Source organism: Lipotes vexillifer, unplaced genomic scaffold (genome assembly GCF_000442215.2).
Source record: "Lipotes vexillifer unplaced genomic scaffold, Lipotes_vexillifer_v1.1 scaffold153, whole genome shotgun sequence".
NCBI lineage: Eukaryota > Metazoa > Chordata > Mammalia > Artiodactyla > Lipotidae > Lipotes > Lipotes vexillifer.
The window spans coordinates 4,488,929-4,508,723 of record NW_006774670.1 but is presented as its reverse complement, the minus strand read 5'-3'; the positions used below and the strand labels follow the sequence as shown (position 1 = coordinate 4,508,723).

At 40.1% G+C, this 19,795-nt stretch overlaps 1 protein-coding gene across 1 annotated transcript; it reads left to right on the top strand.

The window, feature by feature from the left end:
- The first annotated feature begins 11,491 nt into the window (after positions 1-11,491).
- TLR1 (toll like receptor 1) lies at positions 11,492-13,882 on the top strand. The gene has a single exon (XM_007449409.1). It carries the CDS (start codon positions 11,492-11,494, stop codon positions 13,880-13,882), a length of 2,391 nt encoding a protein of 796 aa, XP_007449471.1.
- Positions 13,883-19,795: the final 5,913 nt, after the last annotated feature.

Genomic DNA, 19,795 nt, shown 5'->3' with positions numbered 1-19,795 from the left:
TGAGCGGAAGAGAATAAGAATAAATTACAGGCAGATAAAGAGACTTAAAGGGATTTCTAGAGCCACAGGGACTTTCTGTTGTTTGTTTGTTTGTTTGTTTGGCTGCATGGCATGTGGGATCTTAGTTCCCAGACCAGGGATCGAACCCACGCCTCCTGCATTGGAAGCATGGAGTAAGGAATCTCAACAGAGTCAAGTCTAAATATGAAGTAATTTTTGTGAGCAGATTTCAGACATCTTCAGCCCTTTTGAGGTATTAACAGTGCACTCTAGCTTAACATTTTCAATCTCCAATTCCATCTAAAGGTCTTCTCCTTTCCCCACATCATAGGGTGTAGCCTTACATCATAAACACTGGTATCTCAATGCTGCTGACTCTCTCACTGCTGCCCCTTTATGTATATGTACCTGGGAAATGTGAGGATGGGGTGATGGTGGGGATTGCACTGTCTGGTTCAAATGCTTTAGGAAGTGCTTGGCCCGAATTGTTGGGAGTTCTCCTTAGAATATGGGGTAAGTAACACTTCCTAGTCCTTGGTTTTGGACCCAAGTCATAGGAAAAGTTCCAGTCAACACCCTATACCATAGTCAGTAGAACCAACAGAAGGGAAACCAAAATTGTCAGTAGGCTATTGAATTATATGGCAGATGAACAACCTAAAAATCTATTCTAAATTTGGATTAAATAATCATTTTAAAAAGACATATCAAAAAAAATCAAAAAGACATATTCATAGCAATAGGCAGAGAAAAATGGTATGGATTTATGTCAGTTGGTTCAGAGAGTTCACTTCATGGAATGTATCCTAAGGAAATAATTGCTCATACACATCCTAAGAAAATGGATGAACATGCTGCTTATTGTAGAGTTGTTTATGATAATAATGTGAAGTTTGGAGACAACTTAAAAAGATTGCTTGAATACATTGTTAATTAAAATATTTTAAAAATACATTGTAAATAAAATGGAATATTATTCAGCCAGTAATAACAAAGCTGTAGGTGGATATTTACTGATATAAACAGATATTTATGATGCATTATGGATTAAGAAAAGCAGATTAGGGCTTCCCTGGTGGCGCAGTGGTTGAGAATCTGCTTGCCAATGCAGGGGACACGGGTTCGAGCCCTGGTCTGGGAGGATCCCACATGCCGCGGAGCAACTAGGCCCGTGAGCCACAACTACTGAGCCTGCGTGTCTGGAGCTTGTGCTCCGCAACAAGAGAGGCCGCGACAGTGAGAGGCCCGCGCACCGCGGTGAAGAGTGGCCCCCACTCGCTGCAGCTAGAGAAAGCCCACGCACAGAAACGAAGACCCAACACAGCTAAAAATAACAAATAAATTAATTAATTAATTTAAAAAAAGAAAAGCAGATTACAAAACAGAATACTTGGTCCAGTGCCATCTGAGGGGGCGGGTGTGTGTGTGTGTGTGTGTGTGTGTGTGTATGTAAACTGTACAAACTTACTGAATAGCAATTTGGCAACAGGTATCAAGAGCCTGAAGCATGTTTATATATATATTAAAAAGTCTGGGGCTTCCCTGGTGGAGGAGCTCTGCCTGATTTGACAGCATCAAGCTCAGCTGACAAAGACCAGCAGATGACTTTAATTGAAGACTTCTATGGCAAGAGATTTTATGCAAGACAGAGCAACAGTTCAACAGACACAAAAGAGGCTTGTAAAAAAAAAAAAAAAGAAAAAAAAAAAAAAAAAAAAAAAAAAAAGTCTGCATGGTTGCTCCAAAAACGATATTGGTGTATCTCTATATGGTAAGTTATTATTGATTTGAAGTTTTGTTTTTATTTATTCATATTTCCTGTTTTCTTCAGTAAACATTTATTACTTGGATAATAAAAAAAATCAAATTAACTGAAAAATTATGTTTGAGGAGAACATATACACATATATCTATCTGACCTTGTTATGAAGAAGAACTCTCTAAACCTAAAAGCAACATATAGCAGTAGTCTGCTGGAGCTGGTTTGTACACACTTGTGAGGACCAGTGGTTAAATATTCAGAAATTTTGCAGGCAGGTCAGTTGGTAACTAGAAATCAGCTATACTGGAAATACTTACACCATAGATATTGGCAAGTGCTAAAAAATCAGGCTTTTTATTTTTGTTTTGTAACCTGGTTCACCAGCACACAACTAACTGATAGTAGTAGCAAAGAGAAAGTCAACTTACCTTTTTATATAAAAAGTTATGTACTTCTTGGTTCAAAAGATCATGGGATAAAAAGATAATGAGGGAAGATGTTTGCAGAAAGTTTGATGGAGGGTTAGTGTCAGTAACATAAAAGAGAATGTATAATTAAATAGTAAAATCATAACGCTGATATAGGCAATGACGTGAACAAGTATTCACAGAAGTGATAGAAATTATCAATAAACATGAAAACCCATCCAAGACATTTATTTACTCCTTCCAGGAATTTATCCTAAGCCAACAGTAAAAAACTTGGACCAAGATTGTGTACAAAGTTGCTGGTTAACATTTTGTGAAGCTAAAAGGGGAACCCTCCCCTCAGGTCGGTAGCTGGAGACAGGTTGGCCTTAGCCTAAGATTTACTCAGGTGGCAACTTAAAAAAAAATTGCTGGAAAATTTTAAGTAGTTAAGGGAGAATTAATTAAATGCTAAATGTCCTAGTGATGTCATTTTTCATTCCCAGCCAGCTTCATGGGGCACAGTTTGAACTCTAGGGTCAGGTTGGAGAGAGGAATTGTACTTTCTGTCAGGAAAATAGGGAGGGAAGGAAGGAATGGAACACAGCTGTGAGTACAGCTGACCCTTGAACAAGATGAGTTTGAACTGCACTGGTCCACTTACACACAGATATTTTTTCAATAAATATGTACTACTGTACTACACTATTTGTGGTTGGTTGAATCCAAGGATGCGGAACCACAGCTACAAAGGGCCAACTGTAAAGTTATAATCATATTAGGCACCCTTAACACCTGCTTTGTTCAAGGGTCAACTGTACTAACTCCACTGGGAGAGGCATCTCCCAGACTAGGACACTGTGGTCAGAGCATTTGTTTTCTTCCTTGTTGATTAAGAAACAATACTTCTGCCTCTTCCGGAAAAAAAACTCTCACAAACTAGAAACGGATGGGAACTTCCACAACCTGATAAAAAGCATAGATGGAAAACTCACAGCTAACATCATACTTAATGGTTCTCAAAGCTCTTCCCTAACATTTGGAGCCAGATGAGGATGTCTGCTCACACGACTTCCGTTCCGCATTGTACTGGGAGCACTAGCCAGGGCAGTTAGGCAAGAACATGTTATAAAAGGTATCCATCTTGGAAAGGAGGAAAATGACATGTTGCAGATGACATGATTTTAATTGCAGAAAATACTTAGGAATCCACTAAAAAACCATTAGAACTAATACACAAGTTCAGCAAATTTGCAAAGAAGATATATAAATGGCAAATCTACACATGCAAAGATGCTCAACATCATTAGGCATCAAGGAAATGCAAATTAAAACCATAATGAGATACTGCTTCATTCCCAGTAAGAAGGCTATAATAAAAGTCTGATGATAACAAGTGTTAGCAAGGATATGGAGAAATTGGGGCATTTATACACTGTTGGTGGAAAGGTAAAATGGTGCAGCTAGCCTGGAACTCCTCAAAAGGCTAAACACAGTCACCATACGATGCAGCAAGTCCATGCCTAAGTATCTAAGTATATACCCAAGAGAGAGTATGTCTACCAAAAACTTGTACATGAATGTTTATATATATTCATAAGAGCCATAAGTGTAAACAACCCAAATATCCATCAGCTGATGAATGGATAAATAAAATGTGGTATATCCATACAATGGAAAGTTATTTAGCAACAAAAAAATGAAATCCTGACACATGGTTCAACATGGATGGATCTTGAAAACACTAGTCTAAGTGAAAGAAAAAAAACCCACAAAAAGAACCACTTATAATATGATTCCATTTATATGAAATATCCAGGATAGGCAAATCTATAGAGATTAGTACAATCTATAGTGGTTGTTCTAGGTCTGAGGCAAATGGGGCATTGGAGGGTGACAGCTAAGGGGTGTGGTTCTTTTCAGGGTGATGAAAATGTTCTAAATTGCTTGCGGTAATGGTTGCACAGTTCTGTGAATTTATCTGAAGTCACTGAATTGTACACTTTAAATGGGTGAAATTTTTTATGGTATATGAATTATATCTCAATAAAACTTTTGTTTTAAAAAAACAAACAACAAGTACAGGTCACATCTAATTGGCAGAATATTTACATTGCCCTGGATCCAAAAAGAAACACCTGGGTATGGAATCAAGAGTGGGCAGAAACTGCTATTGAGAGAAGTAAAGAGGTGCCTAGAGTCTAAGATATGGAACCTCTGTTTTGAGTTAGCTCTTTGAGCTGCTATTGACTGGACTTAGGCTTGTACTTATTTGCATGGCTGTGATAACTCCATCTCGGCTCAGGCCATCCAATATGGTAGAGCCACTAGCCACGTGTGCCCATTGAACACCTGAAATGTGGGGAACCCAGATGAGATGGGCTGTGAATGTAGAAGACACACTGGATTTTTTTTTTTTTTTTTTTTTTTTTTAACGGGAGCACAGGCTCCGGAAGCGCAGGCTCAGCGGCCATGGCTCACGGGCCCAGCCGCTCCGTGGCATGTGGGATCCTCCCAGACCGGGGCACGAACCCGCGTCCCCTGCATCGGCAGGCAGACTCCCAACAACTGCGCCACCAGGGAAGCCCCACACTGGATTTTGAAGACTTAGAATGAAGAATATTATATATGATATCTTATTAATAATGTTTTATATTGATGGCATGTTAAAATGATATTTTGGATATATTGGGTTAAATAAAATATTTTAAAAAGTTAAAAGAAAGCATGTTCTTTGAGAATTAAAGTTTTTCCTTAGGAGAGGTGGATATATCAATGCCTGGGTGTACATAATTACAAGTATGTTTGTCCCCTGGTTACCTATTACTGGGGTCCCCAACTCCGGGGCTGTGGACCACTACCGGTCCGCAGACTCTTAGGGACCGGGCCGCATAGAAGGAGGTGAGTGGCGGGCAAGTGAGTGAAGCCTCACCTGCCGCTCCCCACTGCTCCCCATCGCTGGCATTACTGCCTGAACCATCCCCACCCACCCACTTCTGTGGAAAAATTGTCTTCCACAAAACCAGTCCCTGGTGCCAAAAAGGTTGGGGACAGCTGACCTATTGGATAATAGGGAGAAAAAAAAAGAGGCGGGTGGGCAACTCAGAGTGGGGATGAGCTTGAAGGGAAATACAGGACTTTTTGAGTGCTAAAGTGCTTTCTTTCTGCCCTGCTGACTTCCCTGTCCTGGGCATTAGTTTCTAGATTTGGTTCACAAAATCAAATGCTTTTTAGGAGCCAGTAACTGTATTGTTAATCAAAGAGCCCCCTTATCTCCATTTATGGACCTGGGGGAAGTAATGGGAAGTGAGAGTGGTGGGGGGGAGGACGTTCATTCTTTCAGTCACAGAAATATATTTATAGACATGCCTCCCCCTTAAACAAATTGTGAGGGGATAGGAGGAAACAGAGAGAGACAGAATAGTACAAGTCAAAAAGAATCTCAGGGTTCTCAGGGAAGTTGACTTTGCTTGCTGTGGGAGAAAAGCTGATTCCAGCAAGAACTGCATCCAGCTTGTGGATGCAATTGCATCCACAAGAATTGCAATTGCATCATGCAGCACCAGGCTGAGCACAAGTTCAGAGGAAGACAGCTAGCTAGCATTTCTTAGCTTTATTTGCCCATTTGTTATTTTGTTACTGTTTTTTTTTTTTTTTTTTTGCAGTACGCAGGCCTCTCACTGTTGTGGCCTCTCCCGTTGCGGAGCACAGGCTCCGGACGCACAGTCTCAGCGGCCATGGCTCACAAGCCCAGCCGCTCCGCGGCATGTGGGATCCTCCCGGACCAGGGCACGAACCCGCGTCCCCCGCATCGGCAGGCGGACTCTCAACCACTGCGCAACCATGGAAGCCCATGTTACCGTTGTTTTAAAAGACCAGAGTGGAGTTATCAGGTTGGATTCCTTGAGCATGCCGACAACAGCAACGAACCCACAGGAAATGTCTTAGACCTTATCGGAGAAAAGAGATTGTTAGCTAGCGTGTTTTTCACATGGAGATTTCAAAAGTCAGTTTTTGAAGAAAGTTTGAAATATCCATGGAAAAAAATTTGTGCACCAGATTTTCTCTGAAATCCAGTTTGTCGGAAAAGACATGATTAGCATCCATTTGGTAAGAGCCCAGGAGTGATCTTCTCTATGAATGAGTTTTAGCAAAACTTTGATCTTGACCCCTCCCTCTTCCCACTTTCAGCCACCTTTAATAGTGGCCTGATCAAAAGCCAATTAGATGGACTTCCCTGGTTGCGCAGTGGTTAAGAATCCGCCTGCCAATGCAGGGGCCATGGGTTCAAGACCAGGTCCGGGAAGACTCCACATGCCACAGAGCAACTAAGCCCGTGCACCACAACTACTGAGCCTGAGCTCTAGAGCCCACAAGCCACAACTACTGAGCCCGCATGCCACAACTACTGAAGCCCGTGCACCTAGAGCCCATGCTCCACAACAAGAGAAGCCACCACAATGGGAAGCCCACACACCGCAAGGAAGAGTAGCCTCAGCTCGCCGCAACTAGAAAAAGCCCGTGTGCAGCAAGGAAGACCCAGTGCAGCCATAAATAAGTAAATAAGTAAATAAGTAAATAAATAAATAAATGTATGTATGGGAAAAAAAGCTTAAAAAAAAACAACCTAGTTACAACAGAAGTATTATACTTAACACTGATGACTCTTACATGTCTATATTAATCAAACCAACAAGCTTAAGCCACCTTCAATACCAGATATCAGTTTACTAGTGAATATTATCCAGATAACATGAACCTGAAATTCATTCTGGCCAGATTATTTTCTATTTCTGAGTATTTATATAAGCACTTAATGTTTTTTTTTAAGCCTATTAAGTAGAGCTCTTTTACAAATTCATTTTTCGCAATATCATACACCTACAACACACATATAGATACATATGAACACACAAACAAACAGAGGCCTTATAGTACCCATTTCAAAATTTCAGCCCTCAGTCAGGTATAACATAAAAGCCATCAGTTACAAGGGGCTGGATTCAAACTGGGTTTCTAGCAGATGAACAAACCCATTTTACTAGTGTTTACAGAAAAGGCACTTAAGATTTCTATTTAGCCTTGACAAGTCAAGTTCAAAATTACTTTACCCTCTTTTTTTAAATTTCCATTTAAAAAGATGTCAGAGATTAGGGTTCCTGAGAAGACCAGATAGGATATTTGCATCTCAAAGGTACAGGCAAGTTACTCCTAGGATGACTTTGTTTCCCCTTTGTTTAATACTTTCAAGCCTCTTAAGATACATAGGGAAGGCTTTGGGAGTGGCAAAACAATTGGTGAGTTTTGGATTATTTTTGGAACCGCACCTCTGGTGCTGTAAAGACTACATTTATAAAACAAAGACAGTTTTGTTTTCCTTTTCAAAGAATTGGGTGTTTACCTCAATGATATTGAAGGACTGACATACCCATTCACCTATGTTGGAAAGTTTTACTTTTCCTCATTTAGCTTAGGGGAGAAGGCCTCTTCCAAAATTCCTAACAGGGTCTGAATATCAGCTATGGTCAGTTTAGTCAGACCATTGGCCTCCTATTTTGTTAATCTACTTCCAAACATTTTTGAAGATCTTCCTTAGGTTTAAGAAATTTGTACCTTATATTTAGATGCCGTATAACCCTTTTTACTTAATCACTGGCTGGATATCTTTGGCCAAGCCCAGAACCTCAATGTTGCACATTCCAGGGTCTACTAAGGCTTCTGTTTTAGCTTCAGATTTTATCTGTTCCTTTTTGCTTTTTGTTAGAACCATTTGGTGATGAGGGTGGTTCCCTTGCCCCTCGAGAAAGAGTGGCCCCTAACGTAGTTAACAAATCTCTTCCCATTAAAGGGATGGGACAGTCAGGCATAAACAGAAAGGAATGTAAAAAGAGCTGGCCATTGATCTCCTCAGGTGTAATATGATGGTTTCATAAACTGAGTGCTTCAGATAATGACTGTCAATGAAAGGGCAAAATGGAGGTTGAAGCAAATAGAAGATATTTGAGTCAACGAATTAAGCTAGATAGAAAACTGAAGCCATGCTTTCATTAAATGCTTGAAGACAGGCAGTTTTGATACTGACCAGGGTTCTTGGCCTTCCCCAATAAATAGAAATTGACTAGAGGCCAGACAGGAAACTCAGGCAAGGCTTTATTGGGGCCCTTGCCACAGCAGAGGGGAGCAAGAACAAGTAACAGTTTCCCTTGCTTGCTGGTCCGAGGTGGGGGGCGGGGTGGCAGGCTGGTTCCTTATATGCGGTTTGCTTAGGGGTGTGTCCAGGGGGTCGCTGGAGGCGTGGCTTGGTAGTTTGCCTGCCCCTTTGTGGTGCTGTGTGCAGGGGGCATGCGCAGTACCCTGTTTTTGCTCCAGGCTCTTTAGAAGCCGCAGCTGGGCTTTTTTGGTCTCTTTGTGTCTTTTGTCCAGAATTTGCCCCAACTGCACATGCACAGTTATTTTTAGTCCCTTATAGTTGTTTTGTTGTTGTTGTTGCTTGAGGAGTCGTTTGTCCAGCTACAAGCACTGCAGCACTGCCACAAAGGGTCCCAGGTCCCAACTTGTCTCAGTTTTATAAATTTAAATTTGTTGTGATGGTTGCCGTTGTTAAGCAAACAAAGACAGCTTTCATCTTGCTTGTGATGGGTTCACTGTGTGCTAAGCACTCATGTCTGTGTGGGGGATCCTGTCTCTGCCCTTTGTCTCTCCTGTCACACGCTGTGCACCATACCTGACGGTGCTGACCACTACTTCCTTGAACTCTGGAGTTTGGCCAGAAAGTTAAAAGATCCCGAGATTTGGATTCAGGTTTAGGAATAAGTAGGGAAACCCACTCGAGCCATAAACCCAAACCACTTTTACTTCAATGTAGCTTATACAGGATGGTTCTGTTCTGAGATATTAGGCACTGGCCCAGGCAGTAATTGAGTATTATTTTTATTCTCATTGAAATATTTCTCCTTGTATGAGTAGCTCTTTCAGGAAGCTAGAGAGGAAGACTTGGGACATGTCTGGGTCTTTCAGCCAAATACAAACAATGACATAAAAATACCACCCTTACTTTTTTTTAAAAATTAATTTAATTTAATTTATTTTTGGCTGCGTTGGGTCTTCGTTGCTGCACATGGGCTTTCTCTAGTTGGCGGCAAGCGGGGGCTACTCTTTGTTGCAGTGCGCGGGCTTCTCATTGCGGTGGCTTCTCTTGATGCGGAGCACGGGCTCTAGGTGCGCGGGCTTCAGAAGTTGTGGCACGAGGGCTCCGTAGTTGTGGTGCACGGGCTTAGTTGCTTCTTGGCATGTGGGATCTTCCCGGACAAGTGCTCGTACCTGTGTCCCCTACATTGGCAGGAGGATTCTTTTATTTATGGAACTTTTGAATTTTATTTTATTTTTTATACAGCAGGTTCTTATTAGTTATCTATTTTATACATATTAGTGTATATATGTCAATCCCAATCTCCCAATTCATCCCACCACCACCACCCCTCCCCCTGCCAGTTTTGGTTGCAATGGTGAATGGGATTGTTTCCTTAATTTCTCTTTTTGATCTTTCGTTGTTGGTATATAGGAATGCAAGATATTTCTGTGCATTAATTCTGTGTCCTGCAACTTCTACCAAATTCATTGATTAGCTCTAGTAGTTTTCTGGTGGCATCTTTAGGATTCTCTACGAATAGTGTCATGTCATCTGCAAACAGTGACAGTTTTACTTCTTCTTTTCCAGTTTGTATTCCTTTTATTTCTTTTTCTTCTCTGATCGCCATGGCTAGGACTTCCAAAACTATGTTAAATAAGAGTGGCGAGAGTGGACATCCTTGTCTTTTGCATAAGACCAAAGTTAGGCACCAAACTGTGTGTAGGTAACAAAAGGTAGTGCAAAAAGAATCCTAATTCAACCACACAGGGATGGGACTCTCAAAAAAGCCATGGGGAGGTACGTATCGTACACCAGCTGTGAATCCTAGCGTGAGCTCTAAAGGATCTTGGGGAAGTTGGGGTGAGAGGACTCGCCTTGAATGTGTAAACCCATCTGAATTAGTTTCCTGTGGCTGTTGTAACCAGTTACCATAAACTTGGTGGCTTAAAACAACGGAAGTTTGTTCTCTCATAGATGTGGAGGCCAGAAGTCTAAATTCAAGGCGTCAGCAGGGCTGCACTCTCTCCAGAGCCTCTCCGGCTTCTGGTGGCTCTCTGGCTATTGGCATTCCTTGCCTTGTGGGTGTATCATTCCACTCTCTGCCTTCATATGGCCATCTTCTCCATGTCTTTGTTGTCTCTGTCAAATATTCCTCTGCCTTTCTCTTTTTTATAATTTTTTATGCTTAAAAAATTCTAATTATTATTTTTAACTGACATGTAGTTGATGTACTGCATAATGATTTGACATTTGAATACATTATGGAATGATCACCACGATATGTCTAGCAACCATCTGTCCCCATACAGAGTTATTGCAATATTATTGACCATATTCCTTATGCTGTATATTACATCTCCGTAACTTATTTATTATATAACTGGTGGTTTGTACCTCTTAATCCCCTTCACCTATTGTTCCCACCCTCCATCCCCCTCCCCACTGGCACACATTTATTCTCTGTGTCTATGAATCTGTTTTCATTTTGTTCGTTTTGTTTTTTAGATTCCACATATAAGTGCGATCATGTGGTTTTTGTCTTTCTCTGTCTGACTTATTCCACTTAGCATAATACCTTCTAGATCTATCCATGTTGTTGCAAATGGCAAGATTTCATTTTTTTTTTTTTTAGTGGCTGGGTAATATTCCATTGTATATGTATACCACATCTTTATCTTTTGTCTATTGATGAACACTTAGGTTGCTTCCGTATCTTGGCTATTGTAAATAGTGCTCCCTCTTTCTCTTATGAGGATAATTGTCATTGGATTTAGAGACCACCTAGATAATCCAGGATGATCTTCTCAAGATTCTTAACTTAATTATCTCTACAAATACCCTTTTTCTAAATTAGATAATATTCAGTTAGGAGATTAGGACATGGTTAGGAGGCAGACATAACTTTTTTGGGGGGAGGGTCACCATTCAACCCATTACATATCCATATTAAAAGTTATTTGATTAGAGATAATATAATTGTTTATAAATATGTACATTTTCCTGGTTTCAGGTTGTGTGACTCCAAATAATGTAGCCTTCATTTAATGAGTCTCTAGTAAAAAATGTTTAATGTCAGCCATGCCTAATTTAATACGGCCAGTTAATGTTGATTTTTTTCCCCCTAGGATCTGTATCTGTATCAAGATGCTCTGAAGAATAGCAACTACCCTTAGGATTGTCTACTCTTACAAAATGACTAAAACGAATTCTAGCATCTCCCATTTTGCCATCATCTTCATATTAATACTGGAGATCAGAACCCAGTTATCTGATGAAAGTGAATTTTTCGTTGACAGATCAAAAACAGGTCTTACCCATGTTCCCAAAGGCCTATCCCTGAACACAACAATCTTAGATATATCACAAAACTACATTTCTGAACTTCGGACTTCTGACATCATATCACTATCAAAGCTGAAGATTTTGATAATTTCTCATAATAGAATCCAGTATCTTGACATGAGTGTTTTCAGATTTAACCAGGAACTGGAATACTTGGATTTGTCCCACAATAAGCTGGAGAAGATTTCTTGCCACCCTACTCTGAACCTCAAGCACTTAGACCTCTCATTTAATGCATTTGATGCTCTGCCCATATGCCAAGAGCTTGGCAACATGTCTCAACTAGAATTTCTGGGGTTGAGTGCCACACAGTTACAAAAATCCAGCATGCTGCCGATTGCTTATTTGCACATCAGTAAGGTTTTACTGGTCTTAGGAGACACATATGGGGAAAAAGAAGACCCTGAGAGCCTTCGAGACCTTAACACCCAGAGTCTGCACATTGTTTTCCCCACAAGAAATGAATTCCATTTTATTTTGGATGTGTCAGTCAGCACCGCCGTAAGTCTGGAACTGTCTAATATCAAATGTGTGCTAGATGATAATGGGTGTTCTTCTTTCCAAAATGTTGTGTCAAAACTTCAAAAGAATTCAAGGTTATCAAATCTTACTTTAAACAACATTGAAACAACTTGGAATTCCTTCTTTATGATCCTCCAGTTGGTTTGGCATACAAACATCAACTATTTCTCAATTTCAAATGTGAAACTACAAGGTCGCGTTGACTTCAGAGAGTTTGATTATTCTGGTACTTCACTGAAGGCCTTGTCTATACACCAAGTTGTCAATGATGTGTTCAGTCTTCCACAAGATTATATCTATGAAATCCTTTCAAATATGAACATCCAGCATCTCACAGTGTCTGCTGCACACATGGTCCACATGGTCTGCCCATCCCAAATTAGCCCACTTCTGTATTTGAATTTTTCCAACAATCTCTTAACAGACATGGTTTTTAAAAACTGTGCAAACTTAGCTAATTTGAAGACACTCAGTTTACAAATGAATCAGTTAAAAGAACTTGCAAATATAGTTCATATGACCAAGGAGATGAAGTCTCTACAACAATTGGATGTTAGCCAGAATTCCCTAAAGTATGATGAAAGTGAAGGGAATTGCCCTTGGACCAGAAGTTTATTAAGTTTAAATATGTCGTCAAATATACTTACTGACTCTGTTTTCAGATGTTTACCTCCCAGGGTCAAGGTTCTTGATCTCCACAATAACAGAATAAGGAGCATCCCTAAAGATGTCACCAGTCTGGAAACTTTGCAAGAACTCAATGTTGCTTCCAATTCTTTAGCCCACCTTCCTGGATGTGGTACCTTTGGCAGCCTTTCCATACTGATCATTGACTATAATTCAGTCTCCAACCCATCAGCTGATTTCTTCCAGAGCTGCCAGAAGATTAGGTCCCTAAGAGCAGGGAACAATCCATTCCAATGTACATGTGAGTTAAGAGACTTTATCCAAAGTGTAGGCCAAGTATCAAGTGAAGTGGTAGAGGGTTGGCCTGATTCTTATAAGTGTGATTATCCAGAAAGCTATAAGGGAACCCCACTAAAGGACTTCCATGTATCTCAATTATCCTGCAACACAGCTCTGCTGATTGTCACCATTGGGGTCCCTGGGCTGGTATTGGCTGTTACCGTGACTGTCCTCTGTATCTACTTGGATCTGCCCTGGTATCTCAGGATGGTGTGTCAGTGGACCCAGACCCGGCGCAGGGCTAGGGATGTACCCTTAGGAGAACTCCAAAGAGCTCTCCAGTTCCATGCTTTTATTTCATACAGTGAACGTGATTCTGCCTGGGTGAAGAATGAGTTAATACCAAACCTAGAAAAAGAAGATATAAGAATTTGTCTCCATGAGAGAAACTTTGTTCCTGGCAAGAGCATCGTGGAAAATATCATAAACTGCATTGAGAAAAGTTACAAGTCCATCTTTGTTTTGTCTCCCAACTTTGTCCAGAGTGAGTGGTGCCATTATGAACTCTACTTTGCCCACCACAATCTCTTCCATGAAGGATCTAATAACTTAATCCTGATCTTGCTGGAACCCATTCCACAGAACAGCATTCCTGGCAAGTATCACAAGCTGAGGGCTCTCATGGCACAGAGAACTTACTTGGAATGGCCCAAGGAGAAGAGCAAGCATAGACTTTTTTGGGCTAATCTAAGAGCATCCATTAATATTAAACTGATGGACAAAGCAAAAGAAATAAGTCACACACAAATATAAAAATATTCCTCTGCTGCATTTGGAAAAAATGTTGCTGCTTTTGGAAGCTCCAGCAATGACTTTATTTTGCATCAATATGGATATAAACATGATTCTGAATTTAGGATGTAGATAAAAATGGGTATGTCCTTTCAGGCCCCAGTTCCCCATGTATATGTGGTAGTAAATTTGATGAAATGTTATAATTTCTATTTAATCAGTTAATTTCTACCACATGAGTGATTCACCTATTTCTTTTTTGTGTGTGTATTTTTGAATTTAATTTAATTAATTTTTTTATACAGCAGGTTCTCATTAGTTACCTATTTTTTTTAACATCTTTATTGGAGTATAATTGCTTTACAATGGTACGTTAGTTTCTGCTTTATAACAAAGAGAATCAGCTATATATATACATATATCCCCATATCCCCTCCCTCTTGCGTCTCCCTCCCACCCTCCCTATCTCACCCCTCTAGGTGGTCACAAAGCACCAAGCTGATCTCCCTGTGCTATGCAGCTGCTTCCCACTAGCTGTCTATTTTACATTTGGTAGTGTATATATGTCCATGCCACTCTCTCACTTCATCCCAGCTTACCCTTCCCCCTCCCCATGTCCTCAAGTCCATTCTCTATGTCTGCATCTTTATTCCTGTCCTGCCCCTAGGTTCTTCAGAACCTTATTTTTTTTCTTTTTTAGATTCTGTACATGTGTGTTAGCATATGGTATTTGTTCTTCTCTTTCTCACTTACTTCACTCTGTATGACAGTCTCTAGGTCCATCTACCTCACTACAAATAACTCATTTTCATTTCATTTTATGGCTGAGTAATATTCCATTGTATGTATGTGCCACATCTTCTTTATCCATTCATCTGTCGATGGACACTTAGGTTGCTTCCATGTCCTGGCTATTGTAAATAGAGCTGCAATGAACATTGTGGTACATGACTCCTTTTGAATTACGGTTTTCTCAGGGTATATGCCCACTAGTGGGATTGTTGGGTCATATGGTAGTTCTATTTGTAGTTTTTAAAGGGACCTCCATACTGTTCTCCATAGTGGCTGTATCAATTTACATTCCCACCAAGAGTGCAAGAGGGTTCCCTTTTCTCCACGCCCTCTCCATCATTTGTTGTTTGTAGATTTTCTGATGATGCCATTCTAACTGGTGTGAGGTGATCCCTCATGGTAGTTTTGATTTGCATTTCTCTAATGATTAGTGATGTTGAGCAGCTTTTCATGTGCTTCTTGGCCATCTGTATGTCTTCTTTGGAGAAACGTCTATTTAGGTCTTCTGCCCATTTTTGGATTGGGTTGTTTGTTTTTTTAATAGTGAGCTGCTTAAGCTGTTTATATATTTTGGAGATTAATCCTTTGATTCGTTTGCAAATATTTTCTCCCATTCTGAGGGTTGTCTTTTCGTCTTGTTTGTAGTTTCCTTTGCTTTGCAAAAGCTTTTAAGTTTCATTAGGTCTTATTTCCATTACTCTAGGAGGTGAATCAAAAAAGATTTTGCTGTGATTTATGTCAAAGAGTGTTCTTCCTATGTTTTTCTCTAAGAGTTTTATAGTGCCCAGTCTTACATTTAGGTCTCTAATCCATTTTGAGTTTATTTTTGTGTATGGCATTAGGGAGTGTTCTAATGTCATTCTTTTACATGTAGCTGTCCAGTTTTCCCAGCACCACTTATTGAAGAGACTGTCTTTTCTCCATTGTATATCCTTGCCTCCTTTGTCATAGATTAGTTGACCATAGGTGCATGGGTTTATCTCTGGGCTTTCTATCCTGTTCCACTGATCTATATTTCTGTTTTTGTGCCAGTACCATATTGTCTTGATTACTGTAGCTTTGTAGTATAGTCTGAAGTCAGGGAGTCTGATTTCTCCAGCTCCGTTTTTTTCCCTCAAGACTGCTTTGGCTATTCGGGGTCTTTTGTGTCTCCATACAAATTTTAAGATTTTTTTGTTCTAGTTCTGTAAAAAATGCCATTGGTAATTTGATAGGGATTGCACTGCATCTGTAGATTGCTTTGGGTAGTATAGTTATTTTCACAACGTTGATGCTTCCAGTCAAGAACATGGTATATCTTTCCATCTGTTTGTATCGTATTTAATTTAATACTCCATCTGTATTTAATTTCTTTCATCAGTGTCTAATAGTTTTCTGAGTACAGGTGTTTTACCTCCCTAGGTAGGTTTATTCCTAGGTATTTTATTCTTTTTGTTGCAATGGTAAATGGGAGTCTTTCCTTAATTTCTGTTTCAGATTTTTCATCATTAGTTTCTAGGAATATAAGAGATTTCTGTGCATTACTTTTGTATCCTGCAACTTTACCAAATTCATTGATTAGCTCTAGTGGTTTTCTGGTGGAATCTTTAGGATTCTCTATGTATAGTATCATGTCATCTGCAAACAGTGACAGTTTTACTTCTTCTTTTCCAATTTTTATTCCTTTATTTCTTTTTCTTCTCTGATTGCCGTGGCTAGGACTTCCAAATCTATGTTGAATAATAGCAGTGAGAGTGGACATCCTTGTCTTGTTCTTCTGGTCTCGGAGGAAATGCTTTCAGTTTTTCACCATTGAGAATGATGTTTGCTGTGGGTTTGTCATATATGGTCTTTATTATGTTGAGGTAAGTCCCCTCTATGCCCACTTTCTGGAGAGTTCTTATCATAAATCGGTGTTGAATTTTGTCAGAAGCTTTTTCTTCATCTATTGAGATGATCATATGGTTTTTATTCTTCAATTTGTTAATATGGTTTTCACATTGATTGATTTGTGTATATTGAAGAATCCTTGCATCCCTGTGATAAATCCCACGTGATCATGGTGTATGATCCTTTTAATGTGTTGTTGGATTCTGTTTGCTAGTATTTTGTTGTGGATTTTTGCATCTATATTCATCAGGATTCACCTATTTCTTTGGTAGGACTGAATTCATTGAATTTATCATGTAATCAAGAGAAGCACCTATTCAAACAACTTCAGTTGATAAATGTCCCTTTGTGCCAGGGTCAATGTTAGAAAACTCCATGCATTTTATACTTGTAGCTGGTTTTCTAAAGCAGATTTCTAAAGCTATTGGTGTCCTCCTCATTTCCAGTCAGCATTTGCCTCTGCATGTTGAAGGCTGTTTATTGCTAATACTGGACACTCTTTGCCTGAAGGATTTTCTTCTTGGCCATGAGAAGCCACTTAGTCCACACAAAGGGCAATTCAGAAGTGCTGGAAGTTGTCCTTGGAAGCAGCCATCAACCAACGCCAGAAAGGAATTGACAGATAAATACCACAACTTTCTCACCCATTTTGGGGGAGACAAACCTGGGGTATACTTTACATTCTCCCTGTATCCCCCAGTAGGATGGAATTCTGATTCTCTATGGTAGAAATGACTTTATTGGCTTCTTTTCTATTTTTATTTCATATCCTCATTCCTCCAAGGGTGTTTCCTGGGAACACCTCTGAAATAAACTACTTGCAGTAGAATACTTGTCTCAGGGTCACAAACCAAGAGTGTGTTGCACTTCAGGCCAAATGGAAAATGAGTCTGGTTTTCTGTGGCTGGATATCTTGCTAAGATTCTAGTTGTCTGAACTAGCATGCAGGAGAGCCTTTGCTCTTTTGATCAGAGGGAGGAATATAGTTGATGTGTACTGCTTCTATACACAGCATCCCTGTCTTTGGGGAAACTATTAAAATAAGGCATGAGCAGATTGGAGCAGTGCAAGGAATGGGCTTTATCAGACTTTATTTCCCAGCTTTAATATCAGCTATTTTCCATACTCATCAGTCAGTCTCTAGAGACTCTTACTCTGGCAGCCAGTGCTAGGCAGGTGTAGCCCGGCAGCACCTTGTCATAGCTGCACCATCTACTTCTCACTTTATGCCCCATGATGTCACTAATACCACTCTACAGAACGTTTGTAGAAGCCTGTTCAGCTATTCTGGTCTATGCACAAACCTGGAAGTACAAGAGATACCCTGGGAAGAGATCCTTGACTTCTAAAGGGATGGGAGTCATTAGATAAATATTCCTTTCTCTTTTATTCTTGGGTAAAAAAAATAAGGCATAGTCTAGACCATTCCTCAGAATCCCCCATGGGATTGAAACTTACTTGCCCACAGGAGTAACCAACTCAGTAACTCACTCTTGGCTTGGCTTTCCATTCTTCCTTGTTTCATTCTTCTCAGTCTCCTCACCCTTGAGCCCTGAGATTACGTCTTCAGAACAAATGACCCACACACAATGCTCTTGTCTGAGTCTTTACTTTTGGGGGGAGAAACCCACGTAACACTTAACCTGTGCTAGTTGTTTCTTGCCCTAAAAAACTTACAGTCAATCAGAGGACATTACATGTATGCAGATAACTAAAATAAAAATAATGAAACAAAAACATAAATGGAAGTTCAGAGACCATTTAGATTGAGTGAAAAAATCTTAGGAGTGACGGTTTTTCCACTGGGCCTTGAAAGAAGACTGTTGGATATTTCAATGTGTAATTATGAAGAATGAAAAGGCCATTCTAAGTAGAAAGATGTGGAGAAGACACAGGAATACCCAGGCCTATTCATGGACTGGTGTCTTAATTTGACTGGACCATGAAGTTTATGAAAAACAACAGTGAGATATAAGCATGGCAAGTTAGATTAAGATCATATTGTCAAGGGTCTCGAAAGTCAAGCTATGGAGTTAAAATTTAGGGCTACAGGAAAGTCATCAATTATATTTCATTCATAATAGAAAGCAACTTAAAACCATGAAATATATGCTAAAATGTAAGAAACCTCTCGTTCTGTAATGGAAGTTGCAACAGTTGTTAGAAGTGGATATTCCTGTTTTCTCTAGGATGAATGCCCTTCCTGTATTGAACTTCAAGATTTCATAACCAAGTTTCAATTGTTCAGTACTAGCTGTATATCAGTTTGCTAGGGCTCCAAATCTGGGTAGCCTAAACAATAGAATTTTATTGTATCATAGTTCTGGAGGCTAGAAGTCCAATATCAAGTTGTTGGAAGGGTTGGTTCCTTTTGAGGGACGGAGGGATCTACTCCAGGCCTCTTCCCCTTGGCTTATAGATGACTGTCTCTCTCTGTGTTTCTTTGCATGGGTTTCCCTCTATGCCTGTTTGTGTCCAAATTTCCCCTTTGTATAAGATCACCAATCATGTTGGCTTAGGGCCCAACCTAACAACCCCATCTTAACTAATATAATATACATGATTCTGTTTCCAAATAAGGTCACATTCTGAGGTACGGGGGTTTAGCACTTCAACAAATGAATTTTGGGGAACACAATTCAACTCATTACATATTGCAAGTCTAAAAAAAATCCTTAAAGGGAGTTATAAAGTGAGTTGAAGTTTATTTAACAAACTCAAGATTTTGAGAAGTTAGATCAATCCTATATGTGAATATCTGATCTCATAAGTGGTCTTAAGGAGGCCCCTTGGAGCTTGAAATTGTATTTGTGGAACCTCCTGCTCAAGAATTCAAAGTTGGGAGATGAAGAATCAGTTCAAAATGTGGATAAATATATAGCAAGGAAAGTAAGAAAGATGTCACAGGTAAAGGAGGATAAACATTGCAGGGACTTCCCTGGTGGCGCAGTGGTTAAGAATCTGCCTGCAAGTTCAGGGGACATGGGTTCGATCCCTGGTCCAGGAAGATCCCACATGCCATGGAGCAACTCAGTCCATGCGCCACAACTACTGAGCCTGCGCTCTTGAGCCCGCAAGCCACAACTACTGAGCCCACGTGCCACAACTACTGAAGCCCGTGCGCCTAGAGCCTGTGCTCCATAACAAGAGAAGCCACTGCAATGAGAAGCCCGTGCACCACAACAAAGAGTAACCCCCGCTCGCCACAACTAGAAAAAGCCTGTGCGCAGCGATGAAGACCCAACACAGCCCTAAATAAATAAATAAATAAAT

Coding starts and splice junctions, on each gene's coding strand:
- TLR1 (XM_007449409.1), top strand. CDS start 11,492: ATGACTAAAACGAATTCTAGCATCTCCCATTTTGCCATCATCTTCATA.